Source organism: Caretta caretta, chromosome 7 (assembly GCF_965140235.1).
Source record: "Caretta caretta isolate rCarCar2 chromosome 7, rCarCar1.hap1, whole genome shotgun sequence".
Lineage (NCBI taxonomy): Eukaryota > Metazoa > Chordata > Testudines > Cheloniidae > Caretta > Caretta caretta.
The window spans coordinates 54,568,795-54,592,087 of record NC_134212.1 but is presented as its reverse complement, the minus strand read 5'-3'; the positions used below and the strand labels follow the sequence as shown (position 1 = coordinate 54,592,087).

At 47.6% G+C, this 23,293-nt stretch overlaps 1 protein-coding gene across 4 annotated transcripts in view; it reads right to left on the bottom strand.

The window, feature by feature from the left end:
- Positions 1-23,293, bottom strand: part of ZSWIM8 (zinc finger SWIM-type containing 8) — a 143,378-nt gene that overhangs the window by 4,896 nt on the left and 115,189 nt on the right. For all 4 annotated transcript variants that reach the window (XM_048856872.2, XM_048856875.2, XM_048856876.2 and 1 more), the window contains 8 exons: positions 21,868-22,102; positions 18,276-18,428; positions 17,170-17,392; positions 16,609-16,898; positions 15,156-15,379; positions 14,361-14,843; positions 10,430-10,598; positions 6,521-6,694 (listed from right to left, as the gene is read on the bottom strand). In XM_048856872.2, coding sequence (XP_048712829.1) covers positions 6,521-6,694; positions 10,430-10,598; positions 14,361-14,843; positions 15,156-15,379; positions 16,609-16,898; positions 17,170-17,392; positions 18,276-18,428; positions 21,868-22,102 — 1,951 coding nt within the window. The remainder of the gene's footprint in view (positions 1-6,520; positions 6,695-10,429; positions 10,599-14,360; positions 14,844-15,155; positions 15,380-16,608; positions 16,899-17,169; positions 17,393-18,275; positions 18,429-21,867; positions 22,103-23,293) is intronic.

The window sequence follows — 23,293 nt, the reverse complement described above, 5'->3', positions numbered from 1 at the left end:
TTAGTGCTCTTGGCAGTTCTGGTTGCATGCAGGGCCCCAAATGTTTTGCTAGGTGAGCTGGCAGTTCGGGATCCTAGCAGCACATCCCAATAGCATTGCTATTGGTTCCCCTTTGTTCATGGACTCAGAGCTCACGCAGCCATAAGGGACAGTCTGACCTCCTGCATAACACAGGCCACAGGACTTCCCCAAAGTAATTCCTGTTTGAACGAGACCATGTTTTTTAGAAAGACGTCCAATCTTGACTTAAAAATCGCCAGTGATGGAGAATCTACCACACCCCGGGGTAAGCTGTGCCAAAAGTTAATTACTCTCACTCTTAAAAATCTGTGCCTTCCTTCCAGTCTCAAATTTGTCTAGCTTCATCTTCCAGCCTTTGGTCATTACTATACCTTTGTCTGCTGGACTGAAGAGCCCATTATCCAGTATTTGTTGTCCATGTAGGTACTTCTAGACATATCAAGTCACCCCTTAATTTTCTTTTCGTTAAGCTAACCAGATTGAGCGCGTTTTCCAGCCCTTTAATCATACTCGTAGCTCTGCTCTGAACCCTCTCCAGCTAACCCTTCCTGAGCTGCGGACACTAGAACTGGACACAGTGGTCCGGCAGTAACAGACAATCTAAAGCAGCACATTCAGCTGCAAGAGACAGACCATGCAGTTATGCTGCAATGCCCACATTTCCGTCATTTCAGCTTTTCCATTCTGGTCACTCCTCTTCCTAGCTGCGGCCTTCCCCATCCTCTCACTGGCTTATCACTTAAACAGCATCCATTTCAAGCTCCTTGTCCCCACCTACAGGGCTCCACCCCATTCCCCCCACTCACGCTTCAGTGCTCTCTTTTACCACTTCTACTCGGTGCCTATCATCATCCTGCCTCTGTGTCTGCAACCAGAAAACCGTTACTAACCGTTTTGGTACCTAGGAGATGTGTTGCACATGTGCATTCCACTTCAGGTGTGTGCACCCAGTGCACTAGCACCAGAGATTTTTCCCTTAGCAGTACCTGTCGGGGCAGCAGGTGTACCCTCTGCTCACACTGCTCCGCAATGACAAAGGACAGAGCTGCCCCCGAACCGAGTCCCCTCAGTTCCTTCTTATTGGACAGACTCCAACAGATAGAGCTCTGCAAATCCACAGCTATCCGCTTTATAGTGACAGATATCTGCATCCGTGGGCCATTTCTGCGGAATGCAGATCCAAATTATATGTCTAAAACCCTGTAAATCTGCGGCTATCTGCAGGTCATTTTTGCGGATAGGATACAGATACAAATTTTGTATCTGCACAGGGCTCCACCAATAGAGAGAGGAAGGAGGACGGGTTGTGGAATGGACACGTGCAACACATCTCAGAGAACAACGGCTCCCGTTTTTCTTCTTCAAGTGATTCCACACGTCCATTCCACTTCAGGGGAGTCACACACCATTCAACCAGGATGTGGGATCAAAGTCTATCTGAATAATCACTGAAGATTTACACATCCAAATCTGGAACCATTTCTATAGCACTGAGAGAAGGCATAACGAAAAGCAAGCGTATGTACTGAAGACCAAGTTGCAGCTCTACCAATGTCCAGAACGGGCACTTAAGCTAGAAAGGATCCAGAGGCTGTGTGAGATCTGGTTGAATGTGCTAGAACCCAGTTCGGTGGTGCTGCACTGGGCATGTCGTAGCACAAACATATACAGGAGGAAACCCACAACGAGATTCTTTGGGATGAAACTGGAAGACCTTTCATCTTTTCTGCAATCACCATAAACAACTGTGAGGATGACTTGAACAGATTAATCATATCCAGCTAAAACTGCAACACTCTCCTAACATCCAGTGTGTGGAGTCTCTCCTTAGGAGTATGAGGCTTAGGGAAGGAAGTTGATAAGTATATTGCCTGATCGAAGTGAAAGTGAGAAGCTACCTCGGTGAGACATTTCGGACAAGGGCAACGGTATACCTTGACCTTGTAGAAGACTGTATACGGTGAGTCAGACACAGGGTTCTCAATTCTACTACTCTCCTTGGAGACATATTTCCGATCAAAAAGGCTACTTTCATTGACAGATGAAGTAACAAATAGGTAGCCTGTGGTTCAAAGGGTGGACCCAGGTTTAAATCCCAAGGGGGGAATCAGGTCATCTACTTGGGGATACAAATGATCCAGATCCTTCAGAAACCCAAGTGACATGGGGCTGCAAAGAAGCAAGCGATTACCAATTGGACATCAGAAAGTAGAGAGAGCTACTAGGTGCACCCTGATGGAACTAATGGCCAGAATTTGCTGTTGCAGGTATAACAAATAGTCCAGTACATGTTGTATTGGAGATTGGAACAAAGAAACACCTTTTTGCCGAGACCAGAGGGAGAATCTTTTCCACTTCAAGAGGTAAGTGTACCTAGGAGAAGATTTTCTACTATTCCAGAGGACATTTTGCACATCCCTTGAACAGAACTCTTCCTGAGGTGTTAACCATGGAGCATCCAGTCCGTAAGGTGAAGGGCCTCCAGGTTGGGATGAAGGAGGTGACCGTGGTCCTGTGAGATCAGGTCCAGGTCTGGCAGTAGTGTCAGTGGAACCCTGGTAGAGAGGGTCAGCAGTGTGGAAAATCAGTGATAGCGAGGCCACGGAGGTGCTATTGAGTATAATGCAAGCATGGCTGTGTTTGGTTTTTAACAGCACCCAGGGTAGGAGCTGAAACAAAGGTATGCATACATTAGATTGTCTTTCCAGGACTACAGAGAAGTGTCCATCAGAGACCTCAAACTATGACCCCCTCATGAACAAAGCTGATGTGTCGTCAAGTTGCAAACAGGTTTATGTGGGGAACACCCCAGGGTTGGAAAATGTGTAGGACTCTATCTGGGTGGAGAGGCCACTCATGGTGACTGGTACATGATATTCTCAACAGGTCTGCCAGACTCTTCTAGACACCCAGAAGGCAGGAGGCTTTGAGGTGGATTGAGCTGTTGATGCAAAACTTCCAAAGCAATATTGCTTCTTGACCCAGAAGCAATGACTGAACCCCACTCTCTGTTCACACAGATCATCACTGCAGTGTTATCTGTAAGAAAAGAGAGTTACCTTTCGTAAATGTTGTTCTTCGAGATATGTTGCTCATGTCCATTCCATGTTAGGTGTGCATGCTCACCACATGCAACAGTGTCTGAAGTTTTTTCCTCAGTGGCATCCATAAGGGACCGGCTCTGGAGCCTTATGGAGTGGCGCACGAACACACTGGTATAAGAAGCACTGCTGGCTCCTTCCTCTCTTGGTTCCTTCTTGCCGGAACTACGACAGTGGAGAAGGAGGGCGGGTCATGGAATGGACATGAGCAACATATCTTGAAGAACAACAGTTACGAAAGGTTAGTAACCGTCTTTTCTTCTTCGAGTGCTTGCTCATGTCCATTCCATTGTAGGTGACTCCCAAGCAGTATCATCGAAGGCAGGTTCGGAGTTCATGGACGTGTCAATTGCAGCACAGTTCTGCCAAATCCAGTGACATCTGCGGCTTGCTGGGTGATGGCATAATGCGCTGTGAATGAGTGTACCAAAGACCACGTCATGGCCCTGCAGATGGTCTGGACAGGGACGTGTGTCAGGAAGGCAGCGGAAGAGGCCTGAGCCCTGGTTGAGTGAGCCTTCACTATCAGTGGAGGCACAGCCTGCACCAACTCGTAACAAGTACGGATGCAGGTGGTGATCCAATTTGAAATCCTCTGACAGGACACCAGAAGGCCCTTAATCCCCCCCTTTTGCTATCGCAATAAAGAGCTGGGTCGATCTGCGGAAGGGCTTGGTGCGTTCCAGGTAGAACACCAGGGTGTGCCTGACATCTAGAGTGTGCAGCTGCCTCTCCTCATTGGCTGTGTGAGGCTTTGCATGTGGGACTAATCACTTAGGAAGCAGGCTAGCGTGTCGGAAAACACCAGGGTAGGAGAAACTGGCAAACTGTCCTTGATGAGAATGTCAAACTAACTGTTTGGTGTTCCCAAGCTGTCTGGATGAGCTCACGGCGAACGAAAGAGGCACAGGTGACACCCTCCTGTAACTTTTCCCTTTATTCCTTGAAGCAAACAAGCATTCAGCAGCCATGCAGGAGACTGGGATATCTCAGGAGGAAGGCACCCTCTTTAAGAGGCCCTGGTGGGTCCTGTAATTGTTTGGGGGAGGTGAGGAAACACCGGATGCTACTGCCTCATCGAGCAATCAGGAGGACACGCCCAAGGCTGGCTGAGGTAGAGCTTCCCCCAATTCCTCCAAAGGGGGAAATCACTGGGGCAGACTACTCATGTTCAGTACCAAGCTCGGTACTGGAAGCTGCTTCCTGCAGCTCTTGCCATGCAGCTTCATGACATCTGCTGGAGGATGCAGAGGAGGGAGGGTTCATAGACAATCTGGAGGCAGGGGGAAAACCCCATAGGTTCCAAGAGAGCCACTGATAAGGCCACAGAGTGGCTCCCTACTGGCCAACCAACACGGAGGTTCTGCTGGATACCTGAGGTGAAAACTTCTTGGAGGAGAATGATGGCTTCCGTGATGTAGCCGCAACACATAAAACCCAATTTCTGACTCGGACAACAATCCTGAGTCATCCGACCAAGGAGGTATGGAGCCTCTTGGTGCAAGGAGTCCGGAGAGGACAGCATCAGGGAAATCTTTCCCTACCTGCATCTCGACAGTACTGTACGAGGGGGTACCGGAGTGTCCAGAAGTGCCTGCCATACCAGGTACTGAATTCTTGTAGCCGGCAAATACATGCGAGAATCACTCAGAACCAGATGAGATGTCTCTTGAACCACCAGCATAGCTGGCACCAAGAGACTCGGCAGATGGCTTGTTGCAGCACATGCCTCAAGCATTGACAGCACTGGGAGAGCCAAAGATGACAATACCACGGAACAGCATTCCTCAGAGGTCGGTCTCAAAGGCACCCATACCAGTGCCGGAGCTGTCTGGACTGGGGAGTGCCTTGGCACGAAGCACATACACACTATCCTCCTTCCCAGCTTGTTCATTGGACTGTAGTGCTAGGGACCATGATCTCCTAGACAACATGTTCCCTCAGTGCAGTCTTCAGTGCTGCTTCTTCATTACCAGAGAAGAAGTTCAGCATCGAGACTCTGCCATGACAGGAGGAGTGCTCCTACCCAAAGCAGAGGAGCTTGGTGCCTCACTACCCAAAACAGGAAGACTGAGGGTAGGTGCTGAGCTGCCTCCACATGAAGGTGTTTTAGTCCGACTTTTCAGTTCTAGACCTAAAGTCCCTGAAGATTTGGCACCTGTCCCCAGTGTGAGCTTCTCCTAGGCACTTCAACACCTGGAGCACAGGTCACTGACTGGCACTGGCTTCTTGCTTCCATCACAAGGGTTGAAGCCTGGGGATTGATGCATGCCCCGGGATGGGGCGTTGGTACCCCAAACAGGCAGGAACCGCAGTAAGCATTTAATACACCAGTTTGAAAAACAAGGAAACCTACTAGTAAAAAAAAATGACACCCAATATAAACACTCAGAAAGGGAGAACACTTGCAGTAGCAAGGTAGACAGCGCCGACAACCATCACAGGCGGTAAGGAGGACTTGACAGGGGTTGGGGGCAGCTTTGCCCTTTATACCATGGCGCAGCAGCATGAGGCTGCCGAGAGCGTATGCGCTAAAGGAAAAATCTCTGATGCTAGTGCATGGGGCATGTGCACCCCTGAAGTGGAATAGATGTGCAATCATGCGAACAACTCCCCCTGTTACTGGCTGATGAGCATCTTCTCCTCCCTCAGAGCACTCCTGAAAAGCCACTTCTCTTCCAGGCACCCTTCCCTTCCAGCTTCTCACCCCAGATTTACCCTGGCTCTCCCTGCCCCAACCTACTGTCCTGTGTCTGTCGTCCCTGTCTTGCAGTAGACACCCTTCCGGGAATGTGTTTGTAAAATTTACAGCACCATATACATTAATATGATCTGTGACCAGTCACAGGCCCTGGGGTTCTAACACCCCCAGGCCAGACAGTCCAGGGAGGGTTTCTGGGGGATTATTTAGTGTCTTGTAGCCAGTTTGCCCAGGAATGCATATGTGCGCTTGGCCCAGGGAGAGAGAGAACTGGAGGCATGGCCATAGCTTAAAAGCTCTGCTAGGAGCTGCAGAAACTGAATCCCAGTCTCCTGCATGGCTGCTGAACACTCATTTGCCTGCAGAGCTGTATTTCATTCATCCCCTTCATAACCTACCCAAACTCCTGAACATTCATTTGCTGGATTATTGGACTGTTTCCCCACTGCATGTCTATCTACCCTTCCCTGTCTGCATAGTTACAGTAGACTGACAGTGCTCAGCAGAGATACTGGATAGTCTGAAATTGCTTTGCCTCCACACCTCAGAATCAACATGTGACAGTGAACAAGCCTTCCTCAGGGGATGATGGTCCCATCATCACCAGACTGGTGCAGCAGGGAATTATCATACAGCGGTGAGAGCCTCCTGCAGCCCTCTCGAAAGGGCCATGGGAGCCACGATTGGCTGTCCTTACCAACTCGGTAGGCAGAGTGGAGGTACTGCAGACCCTGGGGGCTCACAGGCTGACTGTGCTGTTCATCCTCTGAAGGAAAGCCCCCTGTAACAAGGGAGTTGGGCTGCGAGGAAAGAGCCGTTAAGGAAGCCCCCGGAATTGCTGGGAATGTCGATCCCGCATGGACACTCCCTACTGGAGAGAAGAAACAGCAGCATTAGGACATACAATCAAGCCTAGGAAAAGGTTCTTAACTTACCACCTCCCTCACGACCCATGCACCCCTTTCTCCACCCATGCCATCCTGCTAACTGCCCCATTTGAAAGCTGCAATCATACTGGTGGAGAACAGCAGAGACACCTTTTAAGTGGACTGGAAAAAGCTGGGCTGCAAGGCAGAGTGAAAATAAGATCCATATTTTGCTTAACAAACAGGGACTGAGTCTCCTAAAGACGGTCAGTTTGCATGCATTCCTGCCCCACTCTGCACACCATGTACTACAGACGCTAGGGCTCATTAATATGGTGTGTCTGATTTCCTTGCAACTTGGGCTTGAGGAAAACTGAAATGACATTTCAGACCAATGTCTGTGTGAACAGTGGGCAACTCGCGTGAACAGAGAGGGCAGCATGAGTCACAAGAGCTGCTGACTCCAGTGCCTTTATTTAAGTAACACCTCTGCTGGTGACTTGCCCAAGGAGGTGGGCCTCTGCCCAGGGTACTTCAGCTGAGTTCTCCACTGAGAGCTGGCTGGGACAGTCATTCAGAAGGAACACTATTAAGAAGGGTGAGGTGAGGTGGGGTCCATTCCCCCTTCCTCAGCTACATCTGCAGTGTCGCTGTAGCATCGCTGTGACTCCAACAAAGCTCAGTGTGGCGAGTGTCCTATTGTAGACCAGCCACTGGTGCTTTTATAGCTCTGACCATGGAGATGACAGCAGAGCTTCCACCAGAGCCAGCACCAATACGCAAACAACAGTGGGAAAACCTCTAAAAAAGCTCTGAGGGCAGAGAAGGAATTGAGAGGGACATCTCCCCAAGTACACATGGTAGAATCTGGTATGTTATGTGACTTAATTTGTGCATGTACAATCTTAACATTAAGTGAGTCAATAAGGTGGACTCAGGCAAGGGATCAAAGTTGATCTGAATCTCCCCCAGAGAAGGGCATTAATAGGGAGAGTTGTGGCACGCCTCACAGCTTCAGAGTAGATGCCATTATTTCACAGCCTCCCTATGCGCAACTACATCCATCTGGCTAAGCAAGTCAGCCTGGGGAGGAGTCTATATTCTCCTCATTTCATCTCATTCACGTTTTTTTTCAAAATATGCTCTCTGTCACTGTGTACGTTAGTTAAGAGATGAGCACGTGTCAGATGCACACTCCCCAAGAGACAGTGTGTGTCTCATGACCAGATCTGTCTGACCTCATCACACAAGCAGACAGAAAGGTGTCGGCAACACAAATTACAAAGCTAACTGAAATTCCCTGCCAAGGCAAGCCAGGGAGACTGACCCCTACAGGTGTGCTGAGCATCACCCAGAGCTAGACACCATCACATGGCTAAGCACTTTCTGAACGGTATCCAGGCATTGGAAACAGTGTTTTAAAAACTAGAGAGTACGTAAACTGCAAGAGAATCCAAACTCACATAAGTCACATCCTGGCAGTCAGAGAGGGAGCAGTTTGTATTCATTTACATTAACCTAGGATGAGCAAACAGCCTGTTGGCTCCAGCACATCAGGGAAGAGAACGGCAACGGCTTTGCTAAGCTGAGAGTCACAACCACTACACAGAATCATAGAATCATAGAATATCAGGATTGGAAGGGACCCCAGAAGGTCATCTAATCCAACCCCCTGCTCGAAGCAGGACCAATTCCCAGTTAAATCATCCCAGCCAGGGCTTTGTCAAGCCTGACCTTAAAAACCTCTAAGGAAGGAGATTCTACCACCTCCCTAGGTAACGCATTCCAGTGTTTCACCACCCTCTTAGTGAAAAAGTTTTTCCTAATATCCAATCTAAACCTCCCCCACTGCAACTTGAGACCATTACTCCTCGTTCTGTCATCTGCTACCATTGAGAACAGTCTAGAGCCATCCTCTTTGGAACCCCCTTTCAGGTGGTTGAAAGCAGCTATCAAATCCCCCCTCATTCTTCTCTTCCACAGACTAAACAATCCCAGCTCCCTCAGCCTCTCCTCATAAGTCATGTGTTCTAGACCCCTAATCATTTTTGTTGCCCTTCGCTGGACTCTCTCCAATTTATCCACATCCTTCTTGTAGTGTGGGGCCCAAAACTGGACACAGTACTCCAGATGAGGCCTCACCAATGTCGAATAGAGGGGAACGATCACTTCCCTCGATCTGCTCGCTATGCCCCTACTTATACATCCCAAAATGCCATTGGCCTTCTTGGCAACAAGGGCACACTGCTGACTCATATCCAGCTTCTCATCCACTGTCACCCCTAGGTCCTTTTCCGCAGAACTGCTGCCTAGCCATTCGGCCCCTAGTCTGTAGCGGTGCATTGTATTCTTCTGTCCTAAGTGCAGGACCCTGCACTTATCCTTATTGAACCTCATCAGATTTCTTTTGGCTCAATCCTCCAATCTGTCTAGGTCCTTCTGTATCCTATCCCTCCCCTCCAGCGTATCTACCACTCCTCCCAGTTTAGTATCATCCGCAAATTTGCTGAGAGTGCAATCTACACCATCCTCCAGATCATTTATGAAGCTATTGAACAAAACTGGCCCCAGGATCGACCCCTGGGGCACTCCACTTGACACCAGCTGCCAACTAGACATGGAGCCATTGATCACTACCCATTGAGCCCGACAATCTAGCCAGCTTTCTACCCACCTTATAGTGCATTCATCCAGCCCATACTTCCTTAACTTGCTGACAAGAATACTGTGGGAGACCGTGTCAAAAGCTTTGCTAAAAGCTGAAGTCTGAAGCTGAAAGTAAAGGTGCTGGGCTGAGCAGACCTGGGGAGTTTTAAGTTCCTGAGACCTCCAAGGTTTTTCTAGTCATTTTTACATCAGTTAAAAAAAAGCAGAAAAAAAAGCCCCTTTTCCCTGAGCGTCTGGATGGGAGGGAGGACAACAACGTGTCTAGCAAATGCCCCACTGTGCTGGCTCTTCCAGAACTCTATTGGTTGGGAGGCACTGCCAGCACTTACAGTAAGAACTAGCCCACTTCCAAATGCAATACTGCTCTCGTAGAAAGCGATGGTGTAATTCAGCCCAGGTCCAGCTATCTCCTGCCAGAGCCATGCCCCACAGGAGCAGGTCAGTGATAGTCACACGCAGCAGCTGTTCCCAGCACTGCACACTGGCTGAACTCCAGCCAAACTGCAGCATTGCAGAGTCACTAAGAGACTGTCCCTGAAGTACTCCTGCTGACACAGCTCTCTCCCCTAAGGACGTGCATTTGGGGCAAGACCATTTCCAAGCTCTCACGAAGATGAAGGCGGCTTTGGAAGTCTCTGTGGCAGAAGTTTTGCTGCCTCCTGCTCCAAGTACCTCTTGAAAGCTGATCTCACAGCACCACAAATGTCACACATGCCTTCCTTTACTTGAAGGACTGCAGACAGGAGGAGAGAGAAATAAAGCTCATCCAGTTATCTGGAGTCAGACTGCTAGCAGGTGTCTGCCTCAATTCAGGGGTCAAACTCCGGAAACTTCAACAGATCGACACCGAAGTTCCACTTGCTAGTTTACTTCTGATTGGTGCATTAGGTGTTTCCCCACCATGGATCTAACCTCCTTCTGCATGTTCATCTCTGGGCTGCGATGCACACACTAGGCACATTTCTGAACAGTGATAGTCCTGTCCCAGATGCATGGGTCCTGTCTGGGATAAAGCTGGGAAGACTATGACCCACACTTCTACACACACAGCGTCTGGGGGCCAAGATACTCACTTGCTACGTTGGAAGACAGTGACAGTCCTGTCTCTGCATGGTACGGGTGCACTGCAATCTGTGTCATGGATGGGACGGGCACACCGGGGAATGACACTGCTGTAGCTGCCAGAGATGGTGTGGTTACAGAATAGGGATACTGTGCTCCTATGAATGCTGGGTGGACACCCTAGAAAGGAAGCTGGGTATCAGTCATAGGAACATAAGAACGGCCATATTGGGTCAAACCAAAGGTCCATCTAGCCCAGCATCCTGTCTTCCGATAGTGGCCAATGCCAGATGCTTCAGAGGGAATGAACAGAACAAGGCAATTTTGAGTGATGCCCCCTTCTTCCAGTCCCAGTTTCTAGCAGTCAGAGGTTTAGGGACACCCAGAGCATGGGGTTACATCCCAGACCATCTTGGCTAACAGCCTCTGACGGACCTATCCTCCATGAACACATCTAATTCCTTTTGGAACCCAGTTATACTTTTAGCCTTCACACCATCCCCTGGCAACGAGTTCCACAGGTTGGCTGTGCGTTGCATGAAGTACTTCCTTTTGTTTTAAACCTGATGCCTATTAATTTCACTGGGTGACCCCTGGCTCTTGTGTTACATGAAGGGATAAAAACACTTCCTTATTCACTTTCTCCACACCAGTCATGAGTTTACAGACATCTGTCATATCCCCTCTTAGTCATCTCTTTTCTAAACTGAAAAGTCCCAGTCTTATTAAGCTCCCCTCCTATGGAAGCCGTTCCATACCCATAATCATTTTTGTTGCCCTTTTCTGAACCTTTTCCAATTTCAATATATCTTTTTTGAGATGAGGCAACCACATCTGCACACAGTATTCAAGATGTGGGCGTACCATGGATTTATATAGAGGCAATATGATATTTTCTGTCTTATTATCTACCCTTCTTAATGAGTCCCAACGTTCTGTTCACTTTTTTGACTGCCGCTGCACATTGAGTGGATGTTTTCAGAGAACTATCCACAATGACTCCAAGATCTCTTTTCTTGAGTAGTAACAGCTAATTTATTCCTCATCATTTTATATGTGTAGTTGGGACTATGTTTTCCTATGTGCATTACTTTGCATTTATCAACATTGAATTTCGTCTGCCATTTTGTTGCCCAGTCACCCAGTTTCGAGAGATCCTTTTGTAGCTCTTTGCAGTCTGTCTGGGACTTAACTATCTTGAGTAGCTTTGTATCATCTGCAAATTTTGCCACCTCACTGTTTACCCCCTTCTTCCAGATCATTTATGAATATGTTAAATAGGACTGGGCCCAGTACTGACCCCTGGGGAACACCACTGTTTACCTCTCTCCATTCTGAAAACTGACCATTTATTTGTATCCTTTGTTTCCTATCTTTTAACCCGTTACCAATCCATGAGAGAACCTTCCCTTTTATCCCATGACTGCTTACTTTGCTTAAGAGCCTTTGGTGAGGGATCTTGTCAAAGCGCTTTCTGAAAATCTAAATACACTATATCCACTGGATCCCACTTGTCCACATGCTTGTTGACCCCCTCAAAGAAGTCTAGTAGATTGGGGAGGCATGATTTCCAGCTACAAAAAACATGTTGACTCATCCCCAACAAATTATGTTCATCTATGTGTCTGACAATGTTGTTCTTTACAATAGTTTCAACCAATTTGCCCAGTACTGAAGTCAGGCTTACTGGCCTGTAATTGCCCGGGTCAGCTCTGGAGCCCTTTTTAAAAATTGGCATCACACTAGCAAGCCTCCAGTCATTTGGTACATAAGCTGATTTAAATGATAGGTTACAGACTATAGTTAGTAGTTCTGCAATTTCACATTTGACTTCCTTCAGAACTCTTGGGTGAATACCATCTGGTCCTGGTGATTTATTACTGTTTAGTTTATCAATTTGCTCCAAAACCTCCTCTAACGGCACCTCAATCTGGGACAGTTCCTCAGATCTGTCACCTAAAAACAATGGCTCAGGTTTGGGAATCTCCCTCACATCCTCAGCTACGAAGACCAATGCAAAGAATTAATTTCGTTTCTCCGCAATGGCCTTATCATCCTTGAGTGCTCCTTTAGCATCTCGATCATCCAGTGGCCCCACTGGTTGTTTAGCAGGCTGCCTGCTTCTGATGTACTTAAAAAATTTCGCTATTACTTTTTGAGTCTTTGGCTAGTTGTACTTCAAATTATTTTTTGGCCTTCCTAATAATATTTTTACACTTCACTTGCCAGAGTTTATGCTCCTCTCCATTTTCCTCACTGGGATTCCACTTTTTAAAGGATGCCTTTTTGCCTCTCACTGCTTCTTTTACTTTGTTGTTTAGCCATGGTGGCACTTTTTTGGTTCTCTTATTGTGTTTTTTAATTTGGGGATATAAATTTAAGTTGAGTCTCTATTATGGTGTCTTTAAAAAGTTTCCATGTAGTTTGCAGGGATTTTACTTTTGGTGCTGTACCTTTTAATTTCTGTTTAACTAACCTCCTCATTTTTGTGTAGTTCTCCTTACTGAAATTAAATGCTACAATCTTGGGTCGCTGTGGTGTTTTCCCCTCCACAGGGATGTTAAATTTAATTATACTACGGTCACTATTACCAAGCGGCCCAACTATATTCACCTCTTGGACCTGATCCTATGCTCTACTTAGGACTAAATCAAGAATTGCCTCTCCTCTTGTGGGTTCCAGGACTAGCTGCTCCAAGAAGCAGTCATTTATGGTGTGAAGAAACTTTTATCTCTGCGTCTTCTCCTGAGGTGATATGTACCCAGTCAATATGAGGATAGTTGAAATCCCCCATTATTATCGAGTTTTTTATTTTAATAGCCTCTCCAGTCTCCCTGAGCATTTCACAGTCACTATCACCATCCTGGTCAGGTGGTCGGTAATATCTCCTTACTGCTACATTATTATTATTCGAGCATGAAATTACTATCCATAAAGATTCTATTGCACAGTTTGGTTCATTTAAGGTTTTTACTTCATTTGATTCTACGCTTTCTTTCATATATAATGCCACTCCCCCACCAGTACAACCTGTTCTGTCCTTCCAATATATTTTGTACCCTGGTACAAATCCCATTGATTATCCTCATTCCACCAAGTTTCTGTGATGCCTATTATACCAATATCCTCATATAATATGAGGCACTCTAGTTCACCCATCGTATTATTTAGACTTCTAGCATTGGAATATAAACACTTTAAAAACTTGTCACTTTTTAGCTGCCACCCATTACATGATGTAATTGAATGAGACTTTTTATCATTTGAATGTTTCTCATCAGATCCTACCTGTATTTTTCATCTTCCATACTCCCCTCCTTACTAGGACAGAGTATCTCTATTAGTAGATGCTCCCCTAAGGAATGTCTCTGTCTGAACCATGTGCTCCTCCACACCTGTCGGCTTTCTCCCAGCCCCTAGTTTAAAAACTGCTCTATGCTCTTTTTAATTTTAAGTGCCAGCAATCTGGTTTCATTTTGGTGTAGGTGGAGCCCAACCATCCTTCCTATATAGGCTCCCCGTTTCCCAAAAGTTTACCCAGTTCCTACTCCTCCCTACTCCATCGTCACATCCCACTCTGCTGCCTAGACTGCCAGCTCTTCAGGGCTGGGACATTTCTGTACTGTGCCTAGAATACTTTGGGGACTATAGCAATACCAGTTGTAATGCCAATAGCTGATACTACCCTTAATGTTCTCAAATCGCTTTACATGCATTACCTACCCGTGGGAGGTAAGTAAATAAATCTGCTTTACCGACGGGAAAGCTGACGTGACTTGCGAAGTGAATCAGTGGCAGAGCTGAGACTGGAGCTCCAGAGATCTTGGCTCCCCCCCCAAAGCTCACCCCACTAGACTCTGTTTCCTCTCTAAGAAGCTGAGCTAGGTTACCATGAATGCAGAGGACTATCTATAGAACACCAGGCCACTGATGGGGACTCACCTGGGGGTACGCCGAGCCTGGCACAGGGAAGACTGCTGGGCGCGGCATGTGCTGGATTGGGTGTCCAATATATTGGGGGTTACAGGGTATATGGGTCTGGAGAGTAGTGTAGGGGTGCAGGCCCTGGGTGTGTGCATGGGCCATGGCTGGCCCGGCCATCGTGTGCTGCTGGTAGATAGTTGACCCCACAGAGATCACCGGCACTACTGTCGCTGCTGCTGTCACTGCGGCTGCCACTGTCACAGTGGTGGGTTCAGCAGCCGCCCTGCTGTCTGTCAATCCGCGCACTGCTTCAGAGGCTGCCCGGGCACCACTGGCGCTGCAACCAGTGGCTCCTTCTCTCTGCGCCGGGGTCCCACCAACAGTCTGTTCATAGAGCCAGTACCACTGGTGTGCCACTTCAAACAGGACTTCTGGGTACACCCCACCTCCTTTGGCTGCCTCTTCCACAGCCATGCAGGCCTTCTCCAGCATCAGGTTATCCTGAGAAGGGGGGCAGAGAATGGAGAAAACAAACCCAGAAGCATGAGGGATAGAAGAAAACTGCAGCAGGTAAGATACCAAGGACTGCAACATGCCTCAGAATGGCCAATGCTGCCCAAAGCAGCCAGCAAGATAATAACCAGAGACTGCCCACAAAGGACAGGAGAAACCTCTATAATGCAGCACTGGAATCAGCACTGTGTTACTCTGTCTTCACAAGGCAGGGAGGAGTCAATCCCACTGATAACAGCTGGCTCCCTGGCATGTCCAGAACCTTCTGAGGTCAGACTGCCCCCAGGAAGCGATGCTTACCTGCTCCTTGCACTGCACCAGGGCCCTCTGGATCTCATTTGGGTTCAGGGCATGGGCATGGGGCAGGCAGCTGAGGGCCAGTTCAGCAGCTGCTCGCACCATGTTGGAGTCCCTGGCCCTTGAAGCCCTATCTGCCAATGACGCCACTTCCGGAGGAGTCAAGTGTCCATCCCAACACTCCACCAGAATGTTCAAGGCTGCGCTGCCAATCTCCATGGCCTGCCCTAGTAACCAGAGGGAAAGAGAAGGACAAGCATCACACACCACCCTCAACAGACTCAATCACAGCACCAATCAGCTCTTTTGGGGAGAATCACAGACCCATTGGGCTCACCTAGCACAGGCCAGAGACTGCCCCCAAATAATCTCTAGAGCAGATCTGTTAGAAAAACACCCGGTCTGGATTTTAAAATTGTCAGTGCTGGCGAATCCACCATGCCCCTTGGTAAACTGTTCCAAAGATTAAAAATGTGCACCTTGCTTCCAGTCTGAATGTGTCTAGCTGCCACTTCCAGCCATTGGATCATATTATCAAGAGGGTTAAGGTTAGAGACGCCATGTCTCTGTAGGGGGAGAAGCCTGGAATTCCCCAAAGTACAAGGCTTTCTTTGGGGAAGGCAGGTGGAACCCAGGCGCTCTCCTCTAGCTTCATGTCCGACTGGCAAAGGCAGGGCCCTGAATAAGCAGGGAGTTCACACACTTGCATCACACTAGTAGTGACACAGCAGCACTGCTGAATCCTAGACACAGCTCTGTGCAGCTGCTTGACCAGCAGGACAGTCATGGTAGGCCAGAGCACTGTCTACAGGAGGAAGATGGAAGGCAGCAACAGGATAAACTAGCCAAGTGCTCCCCACTGCCACTGGATTAACATTCCCCTTAGATGGCCTGGAGAATGCCTGAATGTATGCTAATGCACAGAAAGGAGTCAGACACTTCTAGAGGGGCTGGGGGATATTCCAGCTTGAGAAAAAGGAACTAACTTTTCCTTATATGAGAAATACATCAACATTCTTTTAGCTTTCCACTATGGCTATCTGAGCTCTCCAAGCCACAGTGGGGAAGCTAGCAGAAGGTCTGAGTGTAATGGGGTAGAGGGGGAAGGTCAAAGTCTCCAACACGCTCAGCCACAACAACGCTTAGCAAGTGTGCCTCGTCAGCAGAGATCCTCAAAGAGAGGCCCTATCCCACTAAAACAATCCTATGGATCCCCCCACGCACAGAGACTTCTGAGCACTGTGGCTGATTATGGTGCAAAGTCAAGAAGCAGATATTGGCACCAGAATCCTCCCCAAGCTGTAGTAAGGACCACCTGTGCAAACCCTTGCCACCTGGTGTGTGCAGTTGTCCATGGCAGGCTGCAGCTGTGTGCATCAGTGTCTCGTCAATGATGTTACTAAGATCAAGCTCCCCACCCCACCAGATAAAAGCCCCCTAATAATGCTGCCCTAACCTGTGATCCAAGAGACGTGGGAGGAGTAGGTTCGAGAGAGCCAGTTGGGGGAGACAAAGTTGTGCAGCCCTAGTGCATAGAGCCCAATCTCAAAGGCGCAGAGATGGAGGTTGCGGTGGGGCCCCTGGTGCCCACCACTGGAGGAGGGATGAGTGAAGATGGAGGTACTGCTGTTTCCACCCGCCTTGATAAGAACTGTCTTGGCCAGTTCAAAGTAGAAGTGAGCAGCTGCTTCTGAGGGTTGGTTTGGGACATGAGGTGCATGGCTTTCCGGCCGCCTCCCTTTATATCTGGAATGACAAGATACAGGAACCACTTGGAAAGGAGCAAGCACCTAGTTCACCCACAGAGCTCCTCTCTTCAGGCTCAGCAAGCTCTCACCAACAGGCATTCCACAAATGTACACCTGTCCATGCGTACACTTGACTCCGGACCAATGACGCCACGAGGTGCAAACCCTTGCCACCTGGTGTGCGCAGTTGTCCATGGCAGGCTGCAGCTGTGTGCATCAGTGACTCGGTGTCACGACACATGGCAGTGGAAAGCGACTATGGACCTTACCTGCCAACTTCCACGGTCTTTGCACGTGCTCCACCACTGGCTCTCCTGCTGCCACTCGAGGACGACGAGCCCAGCGAATCACTGGACGAGCTGCTGATGCTGTCACTGTCCTGTCCTCTGCCCCAGGAGGTGGCTGCCCATCCCCCACGAAGGGGCCGCCGACTGAGGGTTGGACTGCTGTCGGAGGTGGTTTCGGGAGCACTGCTGTCAATACTGGCCATGCCTACAACGCCACAGACAACAGAGGGCATGTCAATGGGCAAGTTCCTCTCTGGGACCATTGCACACCTGAACAGGTCCCAAGCCGTTCACACCACAGGCAGGGTAAACAGCTGAGGAGGGTTTTATTTCTTTGCAAACCACAACTGGAATGTACATTCATAGACAAAACTGGCCAGTTCATCCAACCAATCCTGCACCGATTTTGCAGTTTCAAAATACAGAGTAGTCCACAGCGCCCCGACAGAGGGGAAAGGGAAGCCCATTGCACATACTTCCCTGCCATGCGCACTCCGCGTAGATCTTTGGTACATTTCGATGACGAGAATCAAAGCAATTGTACACATCGATCACCAAGCCCAGCAGACTGTGTATTATTTTATGGTTTTATCAAAAGAATGCAGTACAATGTCCCCATTGTATATACGGTGTTTTAACATCCCATCCAATTTAAACAGAAGTTTTCCCCACCCGCAATCCCAAGACAACTTACTCCCAAACACACCCAGTTCCCACAGAAGGCAGCAGAAAGGGGGGGTAACTCAGCCAGTGAGCCAGTGGCAGCGTATCTGAGTTTGGCACAAAGCCCAAAAGCATGGTGCCCTGCTCCCTGGGCGAGCAGAAGCTGGGGGCACTGTGGAAACAGTGCATCCATTCAGTTCCAACATACCTAATTTGCCAGCCAGACCACAGGTAGTGTTAAACACAAGGGACTTTACAGGGAAAGACCTGTGTCCCCACCCCAATAAGAGCTTACACACAGATAAGAACTGCTTTTTTCACTGAGGGGAGAGACTGACAAGAGAGTGGAAAGGTGGGTGAACTGGTTTGTCCCTGCAGAGGGCCTAGCACAGCTTTGAATGCTGTATGACTTGATAACCTCATACCTGTGTGTTTCTTCTTCTGCCTGACAGGTGAGCCCCAGCATCTCCCATTGTATCCACCTCGACTTCCAAGGGCCAGACGACTGGGAACCTTCCCCTCCTGTTTCACGACACTGGACTCCCCAGGCGGCTCGCAAGGAGACCTCTGAGAGCTCTCTGGACAAACGGGAAAGCAGCAAGAGACAATGAAACAAGTCTTGAAACGTATGTGAAGCCAGATGTCTCTGAACACCCCCATGCCTTTGTAAAGGCATAAACACTGCTTCTCTCACTCAAAAGAAATGAAGCCAGGTAAGCAGTGAAGCACCTGGGGCTGTGAAGGATAATCTGCCAGATCTGGAGTTTGATACAGATCCTCCTTTTCTCATCCTCGGAGATGAGTGCTAAAAGCACAGCTGGCTTTTACATGCACAGGTTTACTCCTCAGTTGAGTTAAGACAGGGTGCTCTGGTATTTTTATCTGAGTTCCACATACATAATCCTGCCCCAGGATTTGAAGACACTTTACATTGTTTTTCAGGTCCTGCCTTGTCCACCTTCTCCTTCCCCACATGCTCTTCAGAAGGAGAACAGGACATTTCCAATAAGCAAAGGTCAGAATTCAGCATACAGCACGAAAAGAGCTTTTTCTAGAAGGTCACTTGTTCCAATTGCAACTGCCAAGGAAAGTCCAAGTTATCCCTTATTACATTACGGTGGTAACACAGCTCCTGGCTCTGACACTGACCTATTATGGGGTTTGGGGCAAGTCATTTAAACTGTTTCCTCATCATGTATAAATAAGGTCGTAGGGGGGAAATACAGCAATTAGTACATGGTCATGTAACTAAAAACTATACTACACTGTAATGCATATGCAGGAGGGGCAAAGCCACAGATATGCATAATATGGATGCGTTGCATCCGAGAGTGCTAAACGAGTTGGCGGATGTGATTGCGGAGCCATTGTCCAATATCTTTGAAAACTCATGGCGATCCGGGGAAGTTCCAGAGGACTGGAAAAAGGCTAATGTAGTGCCCATCTTTAAAAAAAGGGAAGAAGGAGGATGCTGGGATCTACAGGCCAGGCAGCCTCACCTCAGTCCCCGGAAAAATCATGGAGCAGGTCCTCAAGGAATCAATCCTGAAGCATTTAGAGGAGAGGAAAGTGATCAAGAACAGTCAGCATGGATTCACCAAGGGCAAGTCATGCCTGACCAATCTAATTGCCTTCTATGACGAGATAACTGGTTCTGTGGATGAGGGGAAAGCAGTGGACGTGTTGTTCCTTGACTTTAGCAAAGCCTTTGACACTGTCTCCCACAGTATTCTTGTCAGCAAGTTAAAGAAGTACGGGCTGGATGAATGCACTATAAGGTGGGGAGAAAGTTGGCTAGATTGTCGGGCTCAACGGCTAGTGATCAATGGCTCCATGTCTAGTTGGCAGCCAGTATCAAGCGGAGTGCCCCAAGGGTCGGTCCTGGGGCCGGTTTTGTTCAATATCTTCATAAATGATCTGGAGGATGGTGTGGATTGCACCCTCAGCAAGTTTGCAGAAGACACTAAACTGGGAGGAGGAGTAGATACGCTGGAGGGTAGGGATAGGATACAGAAGGACCTAGACAAATTGGAGGATTGGGCCAAAAGAAATCTGATGAGGTTCAACAAGGACAAGTGCAGAGTTCTGCACTTAGGATGGAAGAATCCAATGCATCGCTACAGACTAGGGACCGAATGGCTAGGCAGCAGTTGTGCAGAAAAGGACCTAGGGGTTACAGTGGACAAGAAGCTGGATATGAGTCAACAGTGTGCCCTTGCTGCCAAGAAGGCCAATGGCATTTTGGGATGTATAAGTAGGGGCATTGCCAGCAGATCGAGGGACGTGATCGTTCCCATCTATTTGACATTGGTGAGGCTTCATCTGGAGTACTGTGTCCACTTTTGGGTCCCACACTACAAGGAGGATGTGGAAAAACTGGAAAACGTCCAGCGGAGGGCAACAAAAATGATTAGGGGACTGGAACACATGACTTATGAGGAGAGGCTGAGGGAACTGGGATTGTTTAGTCTGTGGAAGAGAAGAATGAGGAGGGATTTGATAGCTGCTTTCAACTACCTGAAAGGGGGTTCCAAAGAGGATGGATCTAGAATATTCTCAGTGGTAGTGGATGACAGGACAAGGAGTAATGGTCTCAAGTTACAGTGGGGGAGATTTAGGTGGATATTAGGAAAAACTAGGAGGGTGGTGAAACACTGGAATGCGTTACCTAGGGAGGTGGTAGAATCTCCTTCCTTAGAGGTTTTTAAGGTCAGGCTTGACAAAGCCCTGGCTGGGATGATTTAACTGGGAATTGGTCCTGCTTTGAGCAGGGGGTTGGACTAGATGACCTCCTGAGGTCCCTTCCAACCCTGATATTCTATGATTCTATGATTGAATGTTTCTAGTGGTGTCAGGCTCCCACTGGGTCACATGGAAAAAATTCACTCAGCACTTAAAGTTTACTGAGCCATGAAGTTTTTCCACAAGAGCCAGCGAAACACTTCTGCCACTCAAAACTTGAGGACAAATTGTGGCATTAAGCCTCAGCCTTGCAGTGGGACTGCGCAGAACTGCAGCATCCGAGCAAGAGCTCACAGAGACAATGCCTCCCCACAAGCTCCTGGGGGATGCAGCCATCGTGTCATACGTAGAGGGGACAGCTTGTACTTTTGCAGCCAACCATGAAGATTTATTTCCATGACAAACTTCCTGCCCCAGCAGTTTTAGCTGCTCAAAGAAAGGTCAAGACCTTTTTTTTTAATAAAGGGAGAACAATGTATTTTTCTAATTCCTTTTGTTCATAAATCAATCAACTGCTTTCCTTCCAAGTTAAAAAAAACCATTGTCAGAGACCAGGCTTAGAACGGTTCAGTTTAACAGCTCAAACTTTCAGACAGTTCCATACAGCTGAAGCCAGGAGTTTAGAATAGAAATGCTACAGCAACCTTTCCTGTAGCTATTGCTATCGTCTCCAGTTATAACCAGTGTTGGTAGGAGAAGGTTAGAAGGGAACACCTCTCTTGAGCTGCATGCCATTCCCATACACGTCATGTGATGTCTTCCATTAAAGCAAGGGCACAGAGCACATGGGGAAACAAACTTCAGGGAGGGGAATTTATGCTCCTCTCCCACTGTTAATTCCCTTTCACCTTTACTTCCCACTCTCATCTAGTTTGCTGTTCTAGTCTGTTGATGTCACAGATGCCCCTGAAGCTGTACATAGGTTTTTTTTTGTAACTCCACAGCATTGTAATACCAACATAAAAGACGGTACTAGAGCAGTCTTTTTAAATGAAACAGGACCCAGTTTATCATTAGCTCTCTAGAGACAGGAAGCTTGAAGAGTTGAGTGAATTGTTCTGTGACACGAGAGTGGACAGAAATGCTTGAAGTGGGCAGTTAGTTTTACCCTAGGAGCAAAGTGCAGTAGATGGAGTTCAGTGACAGTTGATTATCCAGACCATTGCACAAATCAGCCCTGGCCTCCTCCCAAAAGGAACAAGGACTTTCGTTTCCCTTCCCGTCAGTAAGTACAGGGCATTCTGCATGATCCCACTGGAACAGCAGATCTCTTACCCTGTGCACTCTTCTCCACAAAGCTTTCAGAAGGACTGCTCTGGACTGCAGTGGTTACACCTGCTTGCTGAGTGACTGACGTCCCTGGAAGCTGCTGGATAGCTGTGGTGGATTGGGCAGCATGTTTGGAAGGAGATTTCTGATTGGCTACTGTGGGCTTGCTGGATGAGTAGAAGGAACTCAGAGTCTGTGGCTTGTGCGTTTGGCTCTCTCTGTCTAGCAGTTTGTCTAAAATCTTTAATGGGGGAGAAAAATTGGGTTAGAGGCAGAGTGAGAAAACACCCATTATCCCAAAGGATACTGGCAAGGTACTAATTCAGCTTCTTACTGGGGGAAAATAAATTCTGTTAGACAAGAGTGTCAAGAAAATACATGTCCAGCTCCTTTAGGAAAAGCAGGCTCTGAGATCAGCCAGACAGGTTCCATACTCACATGACTGCACCACTGTGTCAGGGTAGACTCAAATGGTACCGACTGCTCCTTCTCCATTTACATGCATCTTAAAAATCCAATGACCCCTCCAACATTCAATATGGAAACAATTCTGATTCTCATCGGGTGGTTAAATCACAGAACTGGGAGCCAGGAGATCTGGGTTCTATTCACAGTTCTGCCACAGACTCACTGGGTGACCTTGGCCAAGTCATTACACTTTTGTGCCTTAGTTTAATACCAACCTACTGTACAGAAGTGTTGAAAGGCCTTTGAGACTTCTATATACTAGAGAAATGCACTCTATTATTCTTTAACAATAGTTTCTGATCCTTACTTTTCTATTTTTATTACTAGGGAACATTTGCATGAAAACAATTTGTGTTGTTCATTCACACAAAAGTAACCAATTTTGATGTCTCCGTGAACTAATGTCTAGATTACTGGTAATGCCACAGGCAGAGGATTGTAACATGAAATAGGGGAAAGAGCAGCAGAACAGGTAAACTCTTTAAGAAGGTAGAAAAATGCTGAAAATACTCTAGAAGAATAGAATTGTTTCTGAATAGAATGGGCTTCAAAGTTTTTCATGAAGAATCAGCAATTCTTTAATTGTTCTGCACAATTATGTCCTTCCAAGTCCAAATAAGATATACACGTGTACACATGCAGCTGAGTTGGGATATATTACAGTAGAACCTCAGAGTTACAAACACTGGAGTTACAAACTGACTGGTCAACCACACACTGCATTTGGAAGCAGAAGTACGCTATCGGGCAGCAGCAGAGTTTAAAAAAAAAAAGCAAATACAGTACAGTACTGTGTTAAATGTATGCTACTAAAAAAAATGAAGGGAAAGTTTAAAAAAAGATTTGACGAAGTAAGAACACTATTTCTGTGCTCATTTCATTTAAATTAAAGTTTCAAAGCTGTATTAAGTCAATGTTCAGTTGTAAACTTCCAAAAGAACAACCATAACTTTTTGTTCAGAGT